This window comes from Bombus bifarius, unplaced genomic scaffold (assembly GCF_011952205.1).
Source record: "Bombus bifarius isolate JDL3187 unplaced genomic scaffold, Bbif_JDL3187 scf7180000010271, whole genome shotgun sequence".
Lineage (NCBI taxonomy): Eukaryota > Metazoa > Arthropoda > Insecta > Hymenoptera > Apidae > Bombus > Bombus bifarius.
The window spans coordinates 1,800,226-1,822,243 of NW_022885586.1; the positions used below are offsets into that span (position 1 = coordinate 1,800,226).

Below are 22,018 nucleotides of genomic sequence, written 5' to 3' on the forward strand. Positions count from 1 at the left end.
TTCAAAAGACTACAATCTAAAAATTCAACTCTACAGTTCTTGTCGCTTATTCGTTGCAATTGTATTCCTTCTAATCACAACGACGAAAAGTTCGATATTGTAAGAATACCCGTAGAATTCATATTTTAAGCGTTTGCACATTTTTCGATAATAAGTGAAAAAAGAAATTAAATTCGAATGGTTACCTTGTGCGAGAGACGGTGATTGCGGCGGTGTCCCGACAATAGGCGACAAGGGCTCGTATGGCGGTGGCGGAGGAGAAGATGGCGATGGTGTAGGAGACGGTGGTTGTCTCAAAAGAGTATCCGGATCGAGTTCGAGGATCCTTAGAACTCGTTGAGGATTTGCTCGAATCCAGGACTCGAACAGATCCACAGGCCAGTCGGTTTGCGTGGATGCATCTGACATTCTTCTAGGTGGGTCCCAACATATAGCATCGGGCGGATGAGACGAACTTCTCGCCAAAACGCCACTCCCACGACTCGCGGGCGTTGGCAAATTTGGATTACTTTGAGGCGAACACGCTAATATTTGCAGAGCTTGAATGGCGTTCCTCACCTATTTTTATACGAAACAATCGGGAACGTTAGACCAGTTGAGAGTGGAACGAACGTTTACCGCAATATTTACCTCGTAACTCAACGTGGCAACGTCTTGATGTAACGTAGAAAATTGTGTGTCGAGTCTCTCCACCGATCCTCGAATATGTTCCTCCATTGATTCTTGAGCGATTACCTGAGCCGCTCTGCCTCTTACTAGAACTCCTCTTCCGGTTCTTCTTGCTTCTCTATAGTCATCCCTATTATACGATGTAGGGTATTTGAAGAACTTCTTAAGAGTGAAAAAATATGGTGAAATCTCACCTGAACTTGGCATGTCTGGGACTCGTCGTATGTAAAGGCGATTTATTTGGTGGTGACAAAGGTGAAGTCTCCCCTTCGTCAGGCACATTTTCGTCGTCTTCGCTAATCGATGGTAACGTTAACGATGGTCCGTTCATATCTGACTCTTGCTAAAGGTAGATAATTAAGAAACATTCGTATGAATCTTTGTTTGTTTTTACTCTTATTATTTCATGCTGTCAATATGAATATCGGATTTCAGAACCTTCATGGAAACAGAGCTTATAAAACGGTAGTATACGTAATGTTTGTTTCAGTGGATAATTTGCGATTAATCTGTACATTTTGATATTTTACTGTTACAAGAAACGTATGGAAATGTCCAGATAGTTTTGAGCGGTATTTATTATACAAGTAGATTTATAGGTTGATTTTTCAGAAAGCTCTTCAATTACCGACACTCTGATATTAAATATTAATAGTTACCTCAGCTTCGTATCCCTCTCGTATATTGTAAGTGAGATCATGTTGTATATCATTTGCAAATTCATGCTGATACTCGGGATACAGTCGAAGTACCTCGACTAATCCATGCATATTTATGCATTTCAAATCACAGTAAGTCAACGCTTTAACGTCACAACTTGATTTGACTACTACGTCCGCGGCTCCTCCGCCACCTGCTCCACCACCGTTACTGCCGTGTTGCAGATGAACGTTTATGTCACAACCTACTAAATCGCCTTTACCTTTAAACGAAATCAAACACCGTGTGAGATTTCGGTCCTCGTTTTTCGAATATAATCCAAAACTACGAACACTGTGTTATCGTACCTAAAATCGCGACGACCATGTTGTTTTGCACAACTTCCATCGAGCCGTTGCATAAATAATATATGTACGAGAGTGCATCTCCTTTGTGAATTAAAAATTCGCCGGGGGCACAAAAATTATTTTTAATGCGAAGAGAAAGCAGTTTGAGACAACCCTGAGAAGCAGCTTCGAATATCGGTAAATTTAATATTTCGCGATGTAAATGCATGGAAACGTCACCCCGGAGTTCCTCGGGAAATTGTTTCAAGGTCTAAAAGCAGTAAGTCTCTCGTAATCGTGACTAATTGTGAATTACAATACGTTTGGCAATTTTGTATGATACAGCGTAATCGAAAGGCTCATAATAAAAATCTCTTGTCAGATTTTTCGATCTTTTAGATAACAGAGATCGAGATACACTGCATAGATATTATAACAGATCGTTAGAGTATTCTTTTGGTACCCTGGAAAAGAAGAAACGCGAACAAGAATCTTTTTCTTTATAAGCCTTTGAATCATAGCGTTTACGTGGTTTACCTCGTGTATATCGATACCGTGATTTAAAGACCACATAGTTTGGAAATAGTCTTGCATTCGCTGTTTCAGTTCTTCGGGGATCTGATGCAATACGAAAAAATCCTTGAGATCCCGCAGTTTTGTTTGGTATAGCGATCTTCTAGAGTAAATTCTTTGAATAATCGCTGTCACGTTACCAAACACGACGGCATGCATCAGAGCTGTAGCATACACGATATGTACAATGTGGAAACATTTTCTATCGTAAGTTTTCCATTCAATGTTTATTCCGTATTAATTAATATTATTTCCCCCTAATACACGTGTATGCAAATTCTTATATCGATTAAATACGCAACTAATAATACTTGGTTAATTAACTTGAATGATTAATTGATAATCCTTACGGAATAATATATAACATATTGATCAATGATGATTACTGACCACCAATGAGCATCGTACAAATGGAGAAGAACTTTTCGGAGAATGTATTGGCCGACACATTTCCAAATCCTACCGATGTTAAACTACTGCATGTAAAGTACAACGCTGTGATGTAACTTTCCGCGTGCGTTACGTTCTCCACGGAGATTTTCAGCCTTTCTGCCAGTGTGTGAATCCAGCCTGTAAAATGCGTCCGATCAAAGTCGATTCGAATGTCAGTAGTTCATTCTCTATCAAATAGATCTATAATTGTCACGTTGATATAATTGCCTTGTATGTTCTCTGAGTTTTTTAATCGGATATTATTCATTTACGCGAACGGATTAAACAGTAGTGTATTAAACAGTAGTATTACGAGAGTATGCCTAGAGGCAAACGTCTGCAGTTAAGTTATGCGATACACTTTCCCGTAAGAGAAAAGTTTGTAGACCAATACGAATACAGTTTCAACTTTCTCCGGGCATCGGTTCCATCTAGAACGCAGTGCTGTCCAAAACAAAATTCCTTGAATCGAATCATGCAAGATCAATCTGTATATCTAAATATGTAGACGCAATAATAATTAATTCTTATTTCTTGCGTAGGCAATTAAACTGTTCACGCATGATGAATATCCCATTACGATGTATCAGATATATTAGATAAGTATCGATGATTCGACTTTCGTACATTTCCAAAACTTCCTATTTCTTCTTCTTGGAATTCTATCAAATATTATTTTAAACGATTCGAGCGGTAAAATACTCGACGTTACAACGTTGCCCTGCTATGGAGGCATCTTTGGAAAATTCTGATCATTTCACAAAATTGCAATAAAATTTAATAGTGTATTAAAAAGATCAATAATGCAGTTATTAGAGAGTGTAATAAACGTGACCCGGGAAAGGAGCAATTGTTTTATAAAGCACTATCGTTCGCAGCGTTGATGGTTAAAGTTATAAAAAGTTACGTCTGCTAACGACGAATTGATTTTTTAACAAACCCCGCCTGCTAGCTTGGGTGAAATAGAATTCCACGCTAGAGTCGCTCGCTCGTGTTACTCGCACATTTCTGGTGCAGTAATGCGATAAACGGAACCTTATCTTATTTATGTAAAATATACAGATCCACGACGTACTAAAAACCGTATGAAAACGCGAAAAAGCTGTCATAAATGCCGAATACCGTATGTGTTTGTGCAAGAAGCACGTAAATAAATTTGAAATTTTAATATTTAAAGTTTTATGCGCGAATTTTTATTTGTTAGACGCGAATTGACGCAAAAAGGTGGAAAGAATAATTTCTAAAGCAATTTCCTAATATTCCTATTGATTTTCATGAGAATACGTATAAAATTGTTAAGGAAAATTTACAACTACCTTTTTGCGCGAATATTCTTTTGTCCATATAAATGTTAAAGAGGAAGGGATTATATCTCGACTCGTAGATATTCAAGCGTTTCATTGAACTTAACTTCAACTGTAAAAGTTTCGTGAATTTGCGTCTTATAAAAATGATATTATTATATGAAGATCGAACTTACCGAGATCCCAATCATCGTCGTTTCTCAACCTTTCTTTTTCCGCGATAACGAACCAAATGCAAGCCAACCAATGTGCCACCAAGATGAAAAAAAGCATTAACATCGTCAGAATGACGGCACTGTACTGCGAATATCTATCCATCTTTTGAAGTAACCGCGCGAGCCTTAATAATCTTGTCAGCTTTACTAAATGAATGTTACCATGTCCCGATTCCTATGATAAAAGATGCGCTATTAATAAACATGAAATACGTTAATCGAAGTATTTAGATCGATGATATTAGTTGTAATTCGTTTCGATACTAAATATGTACATACTAATTTATCGAAAAAATAGTATTGTAGCAAATCGATGTTGGATTTCCATATGTTAAATATCCGCTTTGATAATAACTGACGTTAATTACGTATTCTTGTACATACGTTATAGACTCACGACGACTAGATTGTACCATTCATGTCGAGATATGTCGTTCGATTCAAGCTGATATGTGGCCGTGTTCCGGAGAGAACGCGAAGCTTGGAATCGGTATGTCGTTCAATTTAATAATACGCGGACCTTCCCTAAATGAACTTCATTCATAACTCGTTTTCAAATGTACAAATAGCGTATCGTACACGTGTCTTCCTTACATTTCTCAACAGGACATCCAGAGATTTTGAGTTAGAAAGGAAACTTTATTATTCGCAATCGAGATACGGATTTTACAAGGCAATTTTAAATTAACTTGCAGCGTGCAACACGGGTATGTTAGTACGCGTAGTATAAAAGTTTCAGGGTCGAGCTATCTAAATAGTTTGAAATAGTTACGGATTACTCACCTCGCCGCTGTAAACGTCAGAAGCATAGAGAAAATCAAAAGGCAAAGCAGCGACAAGATCGACGAAAAACCAACCCTTTAAATAGTTTACGGCTATACTTTTGCTGTTGCTGACAACTTCACCTTTCCTGCTTACGTACGTTGTTCTAAAGTTTAGAATGATATCTGCGAAAAGATGTGTGATTTTAACTATTGTTTTCAATGTTTAACTATTACTTTCGTTTTCGATAATTCTAATTGAAGATCGGAGGAGGAAAATTCGATAAAAGGGTGAAAATCACGCGTTTAACTTTAATATTAAATAGACAGACGATTGTGGTAACACGAAATTGCTCGACAATGTACCGAATCTTAAAATTGTTGCTCTGTAAAAAATGTAAAACGTGACCTATCGTCTTTCTCTCTTGTACTTTTTAATTAATTCTAATCCTACAAAGTTTGATCATACCACAGAATAGAAATTTTAGCGAGTAGAAACATCGAACCTCTGTTTGTGTTTTGATCAAAGAGACAAAGTACTCTCGCGATCCCTTCCCTTCCCTTATTGAGTTTCTCGACGCGAAAATGCAGCGCGTTAAGGAACTTTATTTCCGCAGGATGAACTGCTTTTAATCTCGTTAGCAAACAGGATTTCTATCTCAACATTCGCTCATCATACTTATCTACGAATTGGCTAAACGAGCGCAAGTAATTTCATATCAAGTTATGCATACGAATACTAGGTTTTCGAATACGGATAAATTGGATGAGAGGAACGATACGGTTCGACTGATAAAATCCTCCTTTCACAGGATGTTTTAACTTTCTCTACGTAAAATTCATCAGTATATTTTTCTAGATATAAATATGAAATACGAAAATTTTATTATAACGTGAACGTAACATAATACGGTTTTTTATTCGACTGGACGTTCTGAGAAAATCAGGTTGGACAAGTTTAAACTGCCCTATATTGTACTCACAAATAAAATTATGATTTCTATCCTCGAAGAGATACGATCTCGTCGAACACCAGTGAAGAGTTCTTACTTTGGACATCGTTATTCGATATTCGCTTTGAATATATTAGGTGAAGTAAAAAGTTCTGAGCGCTTTTTCGCTTTATTTCGACGATGAAATTAACATAGTCAAGATTATTCGATTTAGATTAAATATGCGCCGTTTTGTTCGATTACTTTTGTCCATTTTGAAGGCAATTTCATAATTCCGCGGTTGAAGAAGTCCTCGTCCCTATTGGTAAAAAACTTGACCAGCTCATTTTCACAAGCCTCTCTTGAGGCCAGTTTTGTACCATCAAGAAAATTTTGCAAAAACTTAAAAAGGTGATAATCGCTTGGTGCCAGGTCTGGACTGTACGGCGGATGCGATAGAACCTCCCAGCCAAGCTCTCGGAGCTTCTGACGCGTCGTTAAAGATGTGTGCGGCCTGGCGTTGTCTTGATGGAACACAACACCTTTCCTATTGGCCAATTCTGGCCGCTTCTGGTCGATCGCCTGCTTCAGTCTGGTCAGTTGTTGACAATAGAGGTCCGAATTAAGTGTTTGCCCCGATGGGAGCAGCTCATAATGGATGATTCCCTTCCAATCCCACCAAACACACAATAAAACCTTCTTGGCCGTTAATCCACGCTTGGCGATCGTTTGGGCCGGCCCACCGCGATTGGACCACGATCTTTTTCGGCTGTTGTTCTCGTATGTGACCCATTTTTCATCGCCAGTCACCATCCGCTTCAAAAATGGGTCGATTTCGTTACGTCTCAACAAAGAATCGCAGGCATCAATTCGGTCCAAAAGGTTCTTTTGCGTCAATTCATGTGGCACCCATACGTCGAGCTTCTTCTTGAGACCAGCCTTATGCAAATGGTTCCAAACGGTTTTCTGGCTAATCTTCAGTTCCTGGGCAATGGAATAAGTGCTCACATGCCGGTCCGACTCGACGATTTCCATGATTTTATCCACATTTTCGACGATTGGCCTACCAGAGCGTGCCTCATCTTCGACGTCCATATTACCAGAACGGAATCGTTGGAACCACCGCTTTGCTGTTGCATTCGATACTGTACTGGGTCCATAAACAGCACAAATTTTTTTGGCCGCCTGCTCCGCCTTTTCACCTTGGTCGTAGTGGTACTGAAGAATGTATCGAATTTTCTCTTTTTTTATCTCCATTTTCGAACGCTGTAACACACAACTGGCTTCACCGAACACAAAACTGACAAAGAACCTTTTTGATGCGTAATATCACCTTGAAATCGGTGTATACTATGACTCGATGCGATGTGCACATCGTGAGATATGGCTCACTAAAGACATCTAGCGAAAAACGCTCAGAACTTTTTACTTAACCTAATAAATCAATTCAGTGTTTGTAGAGCGAATGTCGCATTACTTGCGAAAACTGACTCAAGGGGAATTCGCTGCATCACGAAAATTGAAATAAAACCAATATTACTAGCGCGGTAACAGAACTTCTTGTTTTCTTTTGTATATTGGTCTTATATGAATAAATAAACAAATATATCGAGATTAAATTAAATTTCTCTGCATTCGCGCGAAGAAAATTGCACTGAATGGAGCTAGTAGTTGAAACCAACGATTGTAATACAGGTATAAAGCGGATTGGAAACAGGGAAGCGAGGAATCGTTGCTTTCGAACTTAACGAGCTTCTCGAATTACCGATTGGATGTGAAGAGTACCATTCGCGTTCCTTTTTGGCTGAATTACTTTAAAAGCATCGCCAATCGATATATCGAACTGTCTCTGATTAGTGATTTTAGGCTGATTACGATAAAGGTCTGTTCTCTCCTCGGTCCTTCAATATTTTAAATCAGTCCCGAATGAGACAAATAAGTTGGAGAAATGATACCCACCGGTTATAAAGAGCGCTTCGACGACAACGTCGCTAACCATCGTAGGCCTATCGATGTTAATGAAACTCGCATTAAAAGGGACGACGATCGCCACGTAAAACGTGGCAAGGAGTATTAACCAGTCCCAGCAAGACTTAAAGCCACCGTAATGGCTTAGGATGAACTGAGATTTTTTGATTCCCGTCGTTTTGTATTCTGGCAAAGGTGGTGCAGTGGAATGCAGAAGGTTCTATAATAATAGTACACGATACGTGAAAGCTTTCTGTGGCAGGTAAATATTCAGATATTTTTATGAATCGCTAAATGTGAATGCAAATATAGACGTAAATGTTTGCAAGGTAAATGAAATGGTTCAAGCTGTTCTTAGAAGTGATTAAAACTGGAATGGCAGCACTTACATTATTCAATTTAATTTTGTGCTTATTGTCCTGTTTGTAATGGCCTGATAATTGATAAAGGACGGCGCGACTCCTTCTTCTGCCATAATTAGCTGGAGGCGCTTCTGGATCGAGACCGCCATTTGCATCTGAAATATAATTGTACCATCGCCGTATATACTTTACCCTTTGTACAGTTTAAAACTGTACGCTGTATGCAATCAAGGAGCTCGACGAAGAATGTATATTTATATTTAATTATTTATATGTAAGCGATAACGTCGTATCGGTTAACACTTTTTTTCCTTTGATCTACGATAATTTTTTTTGTCGGGAAAAAATAGCGTACACCGTAAAAATATCTCCCATTCCTATGGGATACGTACATACGTAGCTTTTCTAGGTCAATTTTGTAAATGACTAACACGTGCAATGCCATTACGCGTAAATTCTACAAGAAAAGCAAACTATTGGAAGCTTCTGATTTGTGCTCTTTGGTGTCTTTGCTCTCATAATAATCGTTGCATTAGGTATTTACGTGCAGCGTGTAGCGTGATCGCGGTGTAAGAAGCACGAAACGTTAGATACGTTGAAAAAGTATGTACATTGGGAACGTTTAATCCATACCCGATGTATGGTCCGTGCTCGGATACTTTGGAATGCAATTCATCAGTCACGTCGATCGAAATGCATTCCAGAGAAAATCGTTTCGTCAGACTGGGTTCAGCAGCGAAGCTTGGGCTAGAACTCACCACTATCGTGCAACTCACACAGCTGAAGGTTCTTCGTGTGGGTGATATCCTTATGCGAAGCCAGAAACAGAACGACGTCGCCCTTTTCATTTTTGATCGGAACAATATCGAGCAGACAGTCGAATGGACTTCCTGCAATCAAAGTCGCATTCTAAATCTCGATTAAAACGTCGATCATCTGAAATTTATAAGCAAAAACGCTTTTTTTTCTGTTTTCTCTCTTTCCCTTTCTTTTTTAATTCTAGCTATGAATTTTTCATTTCTACTGTCAATGGTTCGAACGCAAAAAGCCAATAGTAAAACTCGTATCGGAAACATAGACAGGTGGTGTTGTACAAACACGATAGAACCGATTTGATCCAATCGATTATCTTGATTAAATGTATTCTGCTGCACCTGTGTTATTTTTGCATGCATTTACATCGTACCATTGTGACCAGTAACGTTAAATCGCACTTTTTCACCATTATTATAAATCATACGATTATTTCATGTAGCAACATTGATATTAAATCTCGGCGAATACAATTCACGAGATAGTATTTTTACATTTTATTAAAATATATTTACATGAATAATTTTATGAATCTTTTAGTAAATTTTTCATTAAATGAATTACAATCTATACGTTTGCTTATGTATTGTACCATCGTTGAAAAATCAAGTACAGTGCGAAGATTTTTACGATGGAAAATTTCAGTAATAACTTCGAAAAATAATTTCGATGTAATTAAATAATAAATTATTGGGGCGTTAAAACGAATCTATTCATGCGTAATATGTCATATTTAGTGAAACCTGGTTTTGCCAGGATATTCCACAAATTGGTTTCTAAGGGATCAATTTGAATTACCATTAATTAGGAGAGTTATCTCCATTCTGTAACCAAATGTTAGATTGCTAAACGTTGGTAATCGCTCAATTCCTTGCTTGGCAAATCCAATGTCTGTGATTGAAATGGATCGTTTTCTAACGCGGAAGAAAGAACGAATGAAGCTTACCGGTCTTTTTATAGAATACGACTTCCATCTTCAGCTCTGTTTTGCTCTCGAGGCTCTTGTCGATCATCGCTCTTTCCTCTTCTTTCGTTTCCGGGCCATAGAGAAACTTGCAAGCGCAACCCTTTTGCATGATTTGCGCTCGCGCGAATCCTGTCAGCTCGCAGAAACCGTCAGAGCAATAAACGATCGGGTAGAGCGACGGAACCTGTGCATTTCCCAGCACAAAGTTGCTGTCTGCGAACAAAGGCGAATATTCCATTAAAGCAAACAACTACAATAACGTGGTTTCTATTTAATCTTTTCGACATAACTATCTATTTATTCTCGAGTTTTTATTATAAACTACATACGTCGAGCGTATACAGTAGGTCAGTAAAGTATTCGTTTACGAATACATCATGTGCATCATAAGAAATATTTTATAAATTTTACTGCTACTGCTACAGCGAGATTCGAAGACGAAAATCGGGTAACGGTTGCTCGAAAAAAGAAAAAAGAAAATATTAGTTAAACGTAATGATTAGTCATAGATTAATCAGATTAACGTATAAATCTATGCGACTGTCGTAGTCGAACTTTGCGATGTTCGAGCCGAAACAATTTTAAATCGCAGTTCGTTCGCTACCCGTGGCGAAGTTGCACAAGACGCGTATAAATAGAGGTCTCTCCATGATCGTGAACATTATCTTTTTGAATACAAGGATTATCGGGTCGCAGCATTAAATCGAGCATTTGTTACTAATGGCGCACGGTATTAGTAAAAAAAAAAGTTTTAATCTCAGAATGCGCGAATCTGCAAAAGCTTTTATGCAAATAAAAGGTACAAGATATTTGGACCAAGAATATATTTCGCATAAAATGGTGACGAGTATGCGATACACAGCAGCACTTCTGGCAAAAATATGTTTGCAAGCAAACAATAATTTCAGTTATATTGTCAGAAAAACTTGTACTTATTTATATCGTATCCTCTATTGTATGTGTTTGTTGTTATTTCCCGTTAGCGAGAACATGGATCTTGCCAATTAACTTTCAATACATCGCGTTTATTTTTTCGATTACTCTTTATTTCGCAATTTCGTCATATTGAAAAAGAAAAATCGAAAAAGAAAAGAGAAGTCTGATTGAACTGTCGATTAGCTTTAAATAAGCACAAAGAAGTAAGTGATACGTGTGTTTACGTCGAATTTGTTGGTGGAAACAATTCGACGAAAGTTATAGTACTATATTACTACTATAGTACTATATAGTACTATATTGCGTATGTTATACGAAACATTTAGAAATTTTACTTGCACTTTAACAAGGTGAAATTATCATAATCACATTGACAAAGTTTCAAACAAATACAAAGATGTATACAAAGGTTACAAAATATTTATTGTAAATATATTTCGTAGAGATCACGATACGTATATATGTTTGCAATAAATATCTCGTAATCTCTATGTGGATTTTCAGATTGAGTTTAAATGTTATCGATATAATTACGACGAATTGATTACGATGCTAATGAAGTCTCAAAATGTTTCATATAGCACACATATTAGTACACGTGTAGATACGTAATCGTTCAAATATTTTCGCCACACTACGTTCTTCCGGAATACAATTATTGAAATTGAGGAAAGTAAACAAGATTTCAATGATTACGTGAACACAATGCACGTCTGCATCATATGGTGGTTCATTGGTTAATAGCTTTGTCAACGTCACTGACGTCACGCATAATTTCTTTCAGGGTAACGACGGTGCTATTTTTAATATTACGCTCACCCCTGAAACACTTTCATCTTCCCACAGCCTTTTGTGAGACTTCAACTCCCGACGCTTCCTTGTTTCTTCAAAATAAAATCAATGACTGTCTGTTTATCAAAGGGGTTCGGTCCAATTTCATCTTCTTGCAATTATCATTAATTCCTCGACGAGTGTATTTAAGTTTGGATTTTTAATTAAAGTATACTGGTGAATTACTCGAGATAAATGCATGGACAGAAACTTTTTTTTTTCGGTGAACGATCACGTCTAAACAATCTCGCGCAATTTTTTAACGGATCATGGTGATTGACGATTAAGCCACCCTTTATACAGCGTGGAAAATAGTGATTGTCACATGTTCGGTAGGGAGTTCAGTTACGAAGGGTTGTAAGATAAAAATATGATTTAGGGGTAAAGTTTAAATATTAATTTATTTTAATTTGCTTATCATCTTTTCTTATTCGCATCGTGTTCTTTATCTTTGATTTCGTTTGGATTTAATTCTGCTGCAGTCGAGTTTTCATGTCTGAACGTCGTTCTCGTTTCACCGTATAAAAAGATTTCTAACGATTTAAGAGAATTTTCCATATAAAATTAAGATTAAATTCTCTTGAATTCGTCCGCAACTTTTTATACCTAAGACATTTTTTAACCATAGAACTCAGCATTAAAAACGCGCAAATAAATGCAATTCGTAGAATTCGTAATTACAAACTAATTTTGATTCGAGAAAATACATGTACGTTTGATCAAGATTCAAAATAGGATTAAAGAGCCAATGCTTCTTTGAAAACGTCAGGATTTCTACGCATTTGTCATGGGAATGATAAATTGTAATTATATCCGATATATATAGAAGTATCGTATAAAGCAAACGTTTCTACGATCGCAGACAGGATGAGAGGGATAATTAAGCGAGAGACACAGCGGATTCGCAGTTCCTCTTTAATTACGGACGTTCTTCACAGACCTTATTACATGTGTCTTTCTCCTCGGCTATGTTTACTTATTTCTAATAAATATGTATGAAATCGTCTCTCGAGTTTGCAGTTCTGCTGTACGCAGGTACACAAACATGTACATACGTATACGCGTAATACGAAATCATCGTTCGAATTTCCAACTGTACTATTCACAGGTACACTAACACGTTCAAACTGTCGGCTACGAGAACGACAGGGTTTACGATCACATCGCATCAGTTGCTAAAAGCAGCGTAACACGCTACAGTTTCAGTCGGATCTTGACAAAGACTAATGGAGTCGATTGTCTTGCTTACGCTTAGGAACATATGGAGCATAGAATTAGTGCCAGAAAAATTTTCTATTCTTTGTTCTAAGGAATGAGAATTCGCACGTTGACGGATCGCTAGCAACAAGAGACACGGCTGTCTTTAAGGTTGCTTGATGACGATACAAGGACGCGTATGTAAATAGGAGTTTGTTGCAGTTTTCTAAATTCGTGCGAGGAAAAACTCGTAATCCTAGTAAATAAACCGAACGTCGTAAATAACGAAGGAGCACGGTAAAAATAGCAGTAGACCATGAAAAGTGCATTTTAAATAAATATAGATTTTATGATGGTAGCTATGCATGGGAGAAAATCTGCATCGAGAAAAACAAACAGGGAGAGAGGCTGTGCTTGCTTTTGTCGAATATGCGAGAGTCATATTCGACTATGCGAATATCTCGAACGTTTGTTTATCGCCAGTTTTCTCTGTATGTAGGTTCCAGAGATTATGAACGTGTATTTGGTGCATATTATGTATTTCTTACGCTTGGGTGTTAATTAAATGTAAAAAATAAGCACGTACTCAGGGGCAATTAAACCGTTATGAAATAGGAAGCGCTGTTTTATCCCGAGTGGGATTTCAATTTTCCGTGTAATGGTCAGTTATCTTTAAATATGGTATTATCTTCAACTGATTAATTAGTAAGCACTGTAAAAAAACGAACGAGTTAAAATAATTAAAAAGAGTACATTATGTCAGAAGCTTCAGTCATCATTTTTCTTATTATTAGCTACGTTCGAATGGATTATTATGATAGCTCTTTTTACATTCTCGATATCGATAAAAATTTCATAATACCTCAAGTAGTTTATTAGAAAATACACCTGGTACCTATAGATTTACCGTAGGGTTACAGGCGTTGTTTTCAGAAACTTCCTAATGTGCTTTTTTTATATAAATAATTTTCCGGCCACTTTTGCACAATATACCAGCCTCCTTTCACAGCCATTAGAACATTTACGCGCAATTAGGAACCTGAATAATCGTTAGAAGATTCATAAAATTTTAAAAAATCGTTGCATCGTTTGAAACTTCCAGCTATAGAAAATCCACATATTTCTATCAACCTCGTTGATTATGTATAATTATCATTTGTTCTATAATTCTTGCAAACCGTTTTCGTTAAAATTTACTCTATGTTTTGAACCGTTATCTACGTAAAACTAAAATTCCAGTCGTTTTCCACATAATCTAGGTCGTTTATCGTGTTTCGTACGCGACCATTATGCGCCCTAATATCATTGAACGTGAATGCACAAATTTGAAGCGGTAAGAACGATATGATACGTTGCGTTTCAGGATAAATCGATAAAAAACCGTGATTTAAAACTCAATCAAATGGTCAGAGGATATTTTTCAAGCCGCAAGCGTATTCAGCGAGAAGGAGAGAAAGAGAGAGAGAGAGAAAGAGAGCATGGAAATTTTCATGTTTTCATATTGAAAAGCGATAACTACATCGTAAGTTGTTAGTCATATTTCCCAGTAACCGCAGAATAATTAAATGGATACGACACACGTGTTACCGTAGCTATTGTGATTAATTCAGCTAAAGTTACGTCCAGCTATATGCTTTTAACGTTTACGTTATTTGAAGACGATTTGGATATTTTATACTTGTAGATATAATGCACGTTTTTAGATCTTAATTTTAACTCTCCTCGTTTTATATTTATAATCTATCCTGCCCTTATTATTAAGGGTGGTCTGCCATAATTATTCGTACGATTTTAAAATATAGCGCACATTGTTTGAATAATTAAAAATGCGCGAAATTCCTGACAAACAATTGGATGCGTCGACAATACCGATTCCTGTATAGTTTTTGCAGAGAAGTGGAATGAAGTAAAGGTGATGATGGTAGAAACGAAGAAAAGTATGAAAGATAGATATATTGTATTGTACATTCAATTTTATTGCAATCTACGTTTATGATGTATCTCATATCGACATATGAAAATGCCGTATTTTGAAGTCAACTAAATTGCATATTATTATTGACTTTTATATAAAAAAAGAACAGGTATTTTGAGGAAGGAACAAATTGAACACAATTGTTCGTTTGGATAATTAATATTATAGTGAATCGATAGAAAGATTAATTTTTTTAGGAATTAATTTTCCTACAAAGATAAACAACACAATCCGACACTACACATCAAGGTGACGCCTCATGAGAGAAACGCACGAATTGATGACGCTGAATGTTAATTTTGCTGCAGACCTCATAAGTGGAGTGCAAATTGAAATATTTATAAATATCTATAATTAAAGGAATGGAATTATCTGTTAAATATTATAGAGGGTTTTGTATCTTGGATATTTTATATACTTTTACATATATATTCAAAGGATCGCATCAAGAGCTAAAGCGTAACCTTTTAATTAACCTTTTAATAAAAATTCATTCGTAAAACAAACAGATTGAGTTCACAAAGGGATTAAGAAAACGTGATACTTTATTGTAAATTTAGGAACGTGTCGAACGTATCATGTTCGCGTGGTAATGAAAATTTCACATTTATGTTTAACTATGACGATATCGTGGCCATTGCGGATTAAATGGCATTATTCAAACATGTCGACCTTATGCTTTATATCACGTATCATGGACTCTGTCAAAGTATTTGCAAATAAAGGGGAAACTTGCGTTTCATACGTTTCTCCGAGTATCATCACTTTTTCATTTTTAGTCTTAATGGATTACAGCTCGTGTAACATTTTCGATGGGACTGTTTCTTCGTAATAAAACAGGTAAGACCGTAGCAGTTGAACGTTTAACGGATGAATCCAATACAATTCCGATACGACATTAATTGTAGAAAATACAAGAAAGTGGTTCAATCAAACTTGAAATTACGGTGCGGATCGGGCAAGGTAGAGAAAATCTAGCAGTAAATTATATCGACTCGTTTTCGATACAGTTAAGAGTTCCCCGTGGAAAAAGTAGTCGTTTATATCGAATTGGCGGTATGGAAGCAATGTCGATTTCCTTCTCCGATACGGAAAAACTTCGAAGATGGTGGATACAATCGTACAACGTAATAAGTATCGAATTGGATTAAATAAAATAATTACGTCGTGGTAAATTATTTCACTTTTATATCCATAAAACTAACATTATTTTCACTTTAATCGAATAAACCCGCCGTGTATTATCGATGCCGGCAGTTCGAATCATCGAAACACGATCAATTAATCCAACTTTGTATTTAAAGATTCAACATGAATTATTTTTTCTTCTCGAAGAGGAAAGGAGAGTTTTAATTTGTTTTTGAACGAGATCAGTTACATTTTGTAATCACGTAAAATTGCAAGTATTGTTACGGACGTAATATTCTTGAAAGGATTGTGACAAAGGTCGACCTCCATTGTAAGATGAGTCACATCTTCTCTGTATCTAAGAAAAATCTTCGTGTTACGTTTCGTTTTTTTCATAGTGGGTGCTTCTGTTTCAGGATCATGTATATATATAGCATAGGGATCTTATAAATAATACAAGGAACTTTTTATCTGTTGTTCTCTATAGATGATCTATACTGGAAATTTGTCGAAAACATTTGCACGACTAGAAACGACATTTCATATTTATACTCTTCGTTCTTCGATGCGATTTAACGAGGAAGGCCGAGAGTCTCATTACCAGTGGAACTTTATCACCCATGATTGAGGTCGCTGACGATGATAACTTAGCAATTTCCACTAAGGTCGTAGTGTACCGCTCCCCTTAATCAGATTTCTACAAAATTTCGAATACGTGGAATTGTGAAGCAAATGGAATGGTTAGATTCTTGTTCCGTGCTTTAAATTGGTTCATTTCGCAAAAGTCTCTCCAGGGGTAGGCAACTTTCCCTCGGAATATGGAAACACAAAAGTCCAATATAGTCCAGAAACCAATTGCCCTTAGACGCAAAGAACTGGCCCACTTACGAGACGTATCTTTTCCAATACTTGCCTTTGTATAAGTATGTCCCGTGGAAACAGCAACTGGATGAGATTTCAAATATCATCTTCACTTTATAATTTAATAAAATTTCACTTACTTCGTCTTACTTCGAGTATAGACCGGTGAACATATAAGCATTTAGCTAACTATATCGTAAAAGGTTTTATTTTCGTTTCTTTTCTCTAGTATGAGATTTAAAAATACATTTCCTCTGCTTCGAAGAGAATAAATGTAGAACGACGTTCGAATATTTATTTCCAGTAATAATTACGAATTAGGTTAGATAGAGTTTGAAATGGCGAAATTACTTATACAGTTAATTACCCTTTGTATTAAAAGTAACGACATTTAGTGGGATCGCTAAACTTAACTTTCATTAAAGTGAAACTTTCATTTTTAGATTGGTTTTAAGTTTTATAATGTAATATAGAAATTTTATAATATCGCTAGTCGTATATAATTACAGTGTTAATGAAATTTCTAAAAGTTTTGTATAACATACATAATATATTCAGAAAAGTTTTCCATCTTGAGCGTTCAAAGTACTTTTGCCAGACTTCTGTATGCTCGTTACTATATATCATTTAAAAACATTATTCTTTATTAACAAAGCTATGTAGTTAAAACAGAGAAAGGAAAGTAACAGTGAAATTTTCTTTGAAACACCATTTGAAATAAAGGGTGATTTCTATTCACTCGATGGTGTCTGCTATATTTTCTCTTACCCCACAAGTTAGGTCTCCCTTTGCTTTAGAATACCTTTCTCGGGCCGGAATATGAAGCGATTAAGCTTTCCTATCGAGTAGCTTAACCATATACCTTTTGAAAAAATTTGCCCACCGTCTTTTCATTTAAGACTATCCTGAAAGGATTTTCATTTATTGAACGATGAATGCGTTTTATGGAAGAAATGAAACGATAATTGACGATTTCCTCGTTGCTCATAAACCGTGGCACATTTGGAGAAACAATGTTCTGTAATTGCCTCTTAGTTGTCTCATTTTCTATGCAATATCGTTTTATTACCATAAACGGCGTAAACCATAAACGATTTATTCCTGTTCGAACCACTTATGCGGTTAGATATACTTTCATTGAGCAAAGACTATAACTTAAATCGATAAATGTATGTGTCTTTCTGGGAAACGCCCTGCGTCGTTACTTTTACTCGCAATGTTGAGTGTCACGATAAGATAAGTGTCATTGATATTGTACAATCATTAGGTATCGCCGCGCCGATCAATAACTGAATTTTTTTTTTATTTCTTAATGTCACCTTATTGATAGAAAGGAATATCGAAAAACGAAAAGGATATGTCATTGTTAGGTCTGAAAGCTTTACAAAATAAACGAAAATTTCATAACAATTCGACTATTTCATTTGAAAATATGCCGAGCATTTAAATGTACGTTTAGCATGGATCCGTAGGCTTCTTTCATGAAAGTTCCTAAATTTCCCTCGCGGCAAGAATATCACGCAGTTAGCGTAACCTACAAGTTAAAGATGGACTACAATATTTACTCACACGTCGCTTGTAATTTATGTTAGGATACATTCACACTATATATATTTGCACGAGATTCTAGCTAGTTTTGTCTTCAGAAGTTGATTCGCCTTTAGACTTACGTATCCGTACGAATTCTCATTTACCCAATATTCCGTATCAATCCTAACTTTGAACACAGTTGCTAGACAAGTTACATGCTTATCCACTTGCGAAGCTTGTGAAATTTACCATAGCCCCACGCTACATTGCAATTAATTCTTAGTACGTAGAGGAATTACGCGCCCCTGTACAAGCTGCCAAATCGATAGCAATTGAGAGCTTTTGAGAGGCTCGTATCGTAACAAAAACATTAGCCCCGGAAATGTATTTGCCACGAGGTTTTCAATTGTTTGAATTTCGATAGAAATTTCGACAATTAATAAATTAATAAATAATATTATTACGCGTAAAAAGAAGCAGCAAGAAATTACAAAATAAAATTTTACCGAAATGTACATAACTTGTTACTTACATAACGTGTTAGGTGTTTAACATTTTTTTAACTCACAATTATATTTACTTTTCTTTTTTTTTTTTAAGAATTCTTAAGCCTCTTAACTATAAGAATGTTACTTCATTAGTAGCAGTAGTAGTATTTTTATTACAAACACCATATATATATATGTATAATAGATACAAAAGTCTGTTGGAAACGCTTGTCATTTGACGCATTTATCTGTGAAGAATCTGACTATTAGTGGAATGTTTTGAGGTCATACTGTGATATGCAGTTTCGAATTCGATGAAAGTGTATGCAAGTTGTGTCGCTGTTATACGCGCGTATAAATGTCGTGACAGGTATGTATAGTGGTTTGAAATATTCGTATACCGGTCGAGAAGTAGCGTTCACATAGAATTTCGAAACTGTCAGAAATATTGAATGAAGTTACGTTTTTAATTCCTTCGTACTTTTGTACGCTCTTCTTGTTAACTTTTACATTCGTTTTTCATGCTTCTGTCGTAATTAGAGATCGTTGCTAAATAAGCAGTGTCACGTGTTTCTACTTTCTGTCTGGCGTTTACTCGATCGTTACTACTTCAGAGAAACGGGTTTCAACGTTGTGTAGCGATACAGAAGAAGAGAAAGGTAATTTTCGTAAATACTAACCCTTAAGCTGCGTGTTACGAACCAAATCGTTAAAAAAAAGAGATACATATATGTATTTTTTTCCATACATTTTCCATTTCTTCCTTTTTGTAGGAATATTGCACGTTTTGATACCCTTACGATGCAAGAACAGTTATTAATTGAACTCTTTTTTCCTGATTAATTATCGTTGATGGGATTCACTTTGTACGAGTTGCGAAGATTAAGTAACAAGTATTTTTCATTATAATTCCATAGTTGAATAGTTGGAGCATCGAAACTAATAAAAATTTTCATAATGAATGCATTGGAAATTTGCTTGAGGGTCTGCGAGGGAGAAGCAAAAGCGACGCAGAGGTAATAGATGAATCACACGTCACTGGAAAAATTGCTGTTTGCAAGTTTCCAGCCGTCTCTTATAAAATTGTTTTCCTCCTTCGGTACAAGATGATCATCAATTTTTTCTCCCGAGGAATGATATTAAGCAAATGATTGATGATAATCACTAGGATAATAAATAGGCCATCCGTACAAAGAGGAGCTCTCTTTTGACCTCCCTTATTTCCCACTTATTCGCCACTCAGCACTTATTGTTACTCGGTCGTTTTTGATGGGCTATTTTCTTCCGCAAAACAAAGCAGCTTTTTTTCTGTAACTTGTATGAAGCGTTTCTTCCAAAATGTAAAACATCCTTTCATTTCAAGCGAAAATACAAGAGCGCTTTTTCTACATCGAAGAAAGTGAAATTAATTTCCGTCATACTTCTTGTAAGAGGGAAATATCATATATTTCGGGTCAAGGAAATTTAGCAAAATTGCGCAACAATGTTACTTGTGTATTGTATGCAGGGATTTTCAGGACAAAATCCTTCAGATCCTTCAGATATACTGTAACATATTGTATCGTCGAACAAAAATTTTATATAGACTATTTGTCATCTGAGGTTCGAGAAATACTTTCTAGAATTACGGATTATATATTTATTAGAATAATTATTGATATATATATAATTTACGAACGTATTTGTAGAAATATTGCAAAGGGATATTCTCGAGGTAGAGATAAGAAGGGTTTCTTTCTGATTAGAATTACAACAAAACTACTGTCGAAGTGTTATAAAATTTGATTTGATATAATTTACAAAAATGAACAGAAGGAAATGGAAAACGAAAGAAACAGATAAGAAGTCGAATATTTTTTTCGTTCGAACGTCTAGTTGAATTTATCAGAATCAGATTGTAAGCAAGTATGTACGTAAGGGAGGGAACAACGTCGATTTTCACGGCGTCGATGTTAGATTAATATTCTATGCCCTGTCTGGGGTCGACGGACTCTGTAATAAAACTAGGGGATATTCATATTCCACGGCCAAGAGGGTTGTACATCTTTGCGAACTGAATGTTGGAACACCGTGTTGTCACGGAGTTCGCTATACTTGAACTTGCATGAAAGTTTCCCTATACATCGTCGCTGTTGAAAATTATTTTAAGTTTGAATAAAAAATAAAATGAAATAACTATATACTTCGTATCGGAGCATTTGCATATACAAAAGATCAAAGTTCAATTTTTTACCGAAAACCTTTTCAAAGGCTTCTACGGTTGGCTATTGGTGCGTATACGAATATACACGGTCGTTAAACTGGATAGATTTGCTGGTTTTTGAATTGATACAACATATACATACGTTTATACATAACGACAAATGAACGTACTCGATAACGCGATATTTTCCGTTACCTCTTGTATAAGGTGAAATTTTTTCGCTGAAGTAGTTCTTTTGAATCGATAAAAAAAAGATGCAGATAGACGTGAAAAAATCTTTGCTAAAACGAATATTCCGATCGGTCCTCCATGAGTCTTGGTCAGCAAAGACAAACGAGTGTTTGAACAGTCGTCAACCATCCTTTACCCCAGTTGGCGATGCGCCAAACACGCTCGGAGAAAGAAAGAGAGTGCCAAAAATATCCTCGAATAGGTACTTCGAATGTCGTTAACGAGCAATTATTTCCCTTTTCTCCCGTCGAAATCAACGTGTTCACAATGGGAATGTCACGAACTTCCATCCAAACGCATTTTCTTTTTCACCGATCTCTCACCTGATTGAAATCCTTCGGATCAATCTGTAATATCCGTGAAAAATTTATTCTTTTAAATGTTCGGCATGCGCGCTCTCCTTTAAAAATATTTTATTTTTTATTTTTAATAAAACTTCGATACCTATTTCACGTTAATTATGATCCTTGAATTACATGAATTTTCTAGTAAATTTAAGTTAAAATTAAAGTAAAAAATAATATTTTAATTAACTGCTTTCTTCGTTGCACCAAGTATCAAGTTAAATGGGCATGCCATTATAATTTAAAAGATCGTTAATTTATAATTTTTCCAAGTTGATATAATAACTGTCCTAAATCTTTAAAGTCAGACTT

The 22,018-nt window shown here is 36.0% G+C and overlaps 1 protein-coding gene across 4 annotated transcripts in view; it reads right to left on the bottom strand.

Annotated features, from left to right (window-relative positions):
• The window catches only part of LOC117216619 (potassium voltage-gated channel subfamily H member 8), a 30,275-nt gene that overhangs the window by 3,075 nt on the left and 5,182 nt on the right, over positions 1–22,018 (bottom strand). The window contains exons 3-15 of one of the 4 annotated variants that reach the window (XM_033463482.1): positions 9,962–10,195; positions 8,961–9,092; positions 8,230–8,357; positions 7,832–8,060; positions 4,963–5,126; positions 4,141–4,354; positions 2,619–2,798; positions 2,193–2,392; positions 1,677–1,926; positions 1,329–1,591; positions 864–1,012; positions 631–799; positions 186–558 (exon numbers count right to left, since the gene is read on the bottom strand). In XM_033463482.1, the coding sequence (XP_033319373.1) occupies positions 186–558; positions 631–799; positions 864–1,012; positions 1,329–1,591; positions 1,677–1,926; positions 2,193–2,392; positions 2,619–2,798; positions 4,141–4,354; positions 4,963–5,126; positions 7,832–8,060; positions 8,230–8,357; positions 8,961–9,092; positions 9,962–10,195 (2,685 nt within the window). Of the gene's footprint in view, positions 1–185; positions 559–630; positions 800–863; positions 1,013–1,328; positions 1,592–1,676; positions 1,927–2,192; positions 2,393–2,618; positions 2,799–4,140; positions 4,355–4,962; positions 5,127–7,831; positions 8,061–8,229; positions 8,358–8,835; positions 9,093–9,961; positions 10,196–22,018 lie in introns of those variants that run through there. The other 3 variants (XM_033463483.1, XM_033463484.1, XM_033463485.1) reach the window with 3 other exon arrangements.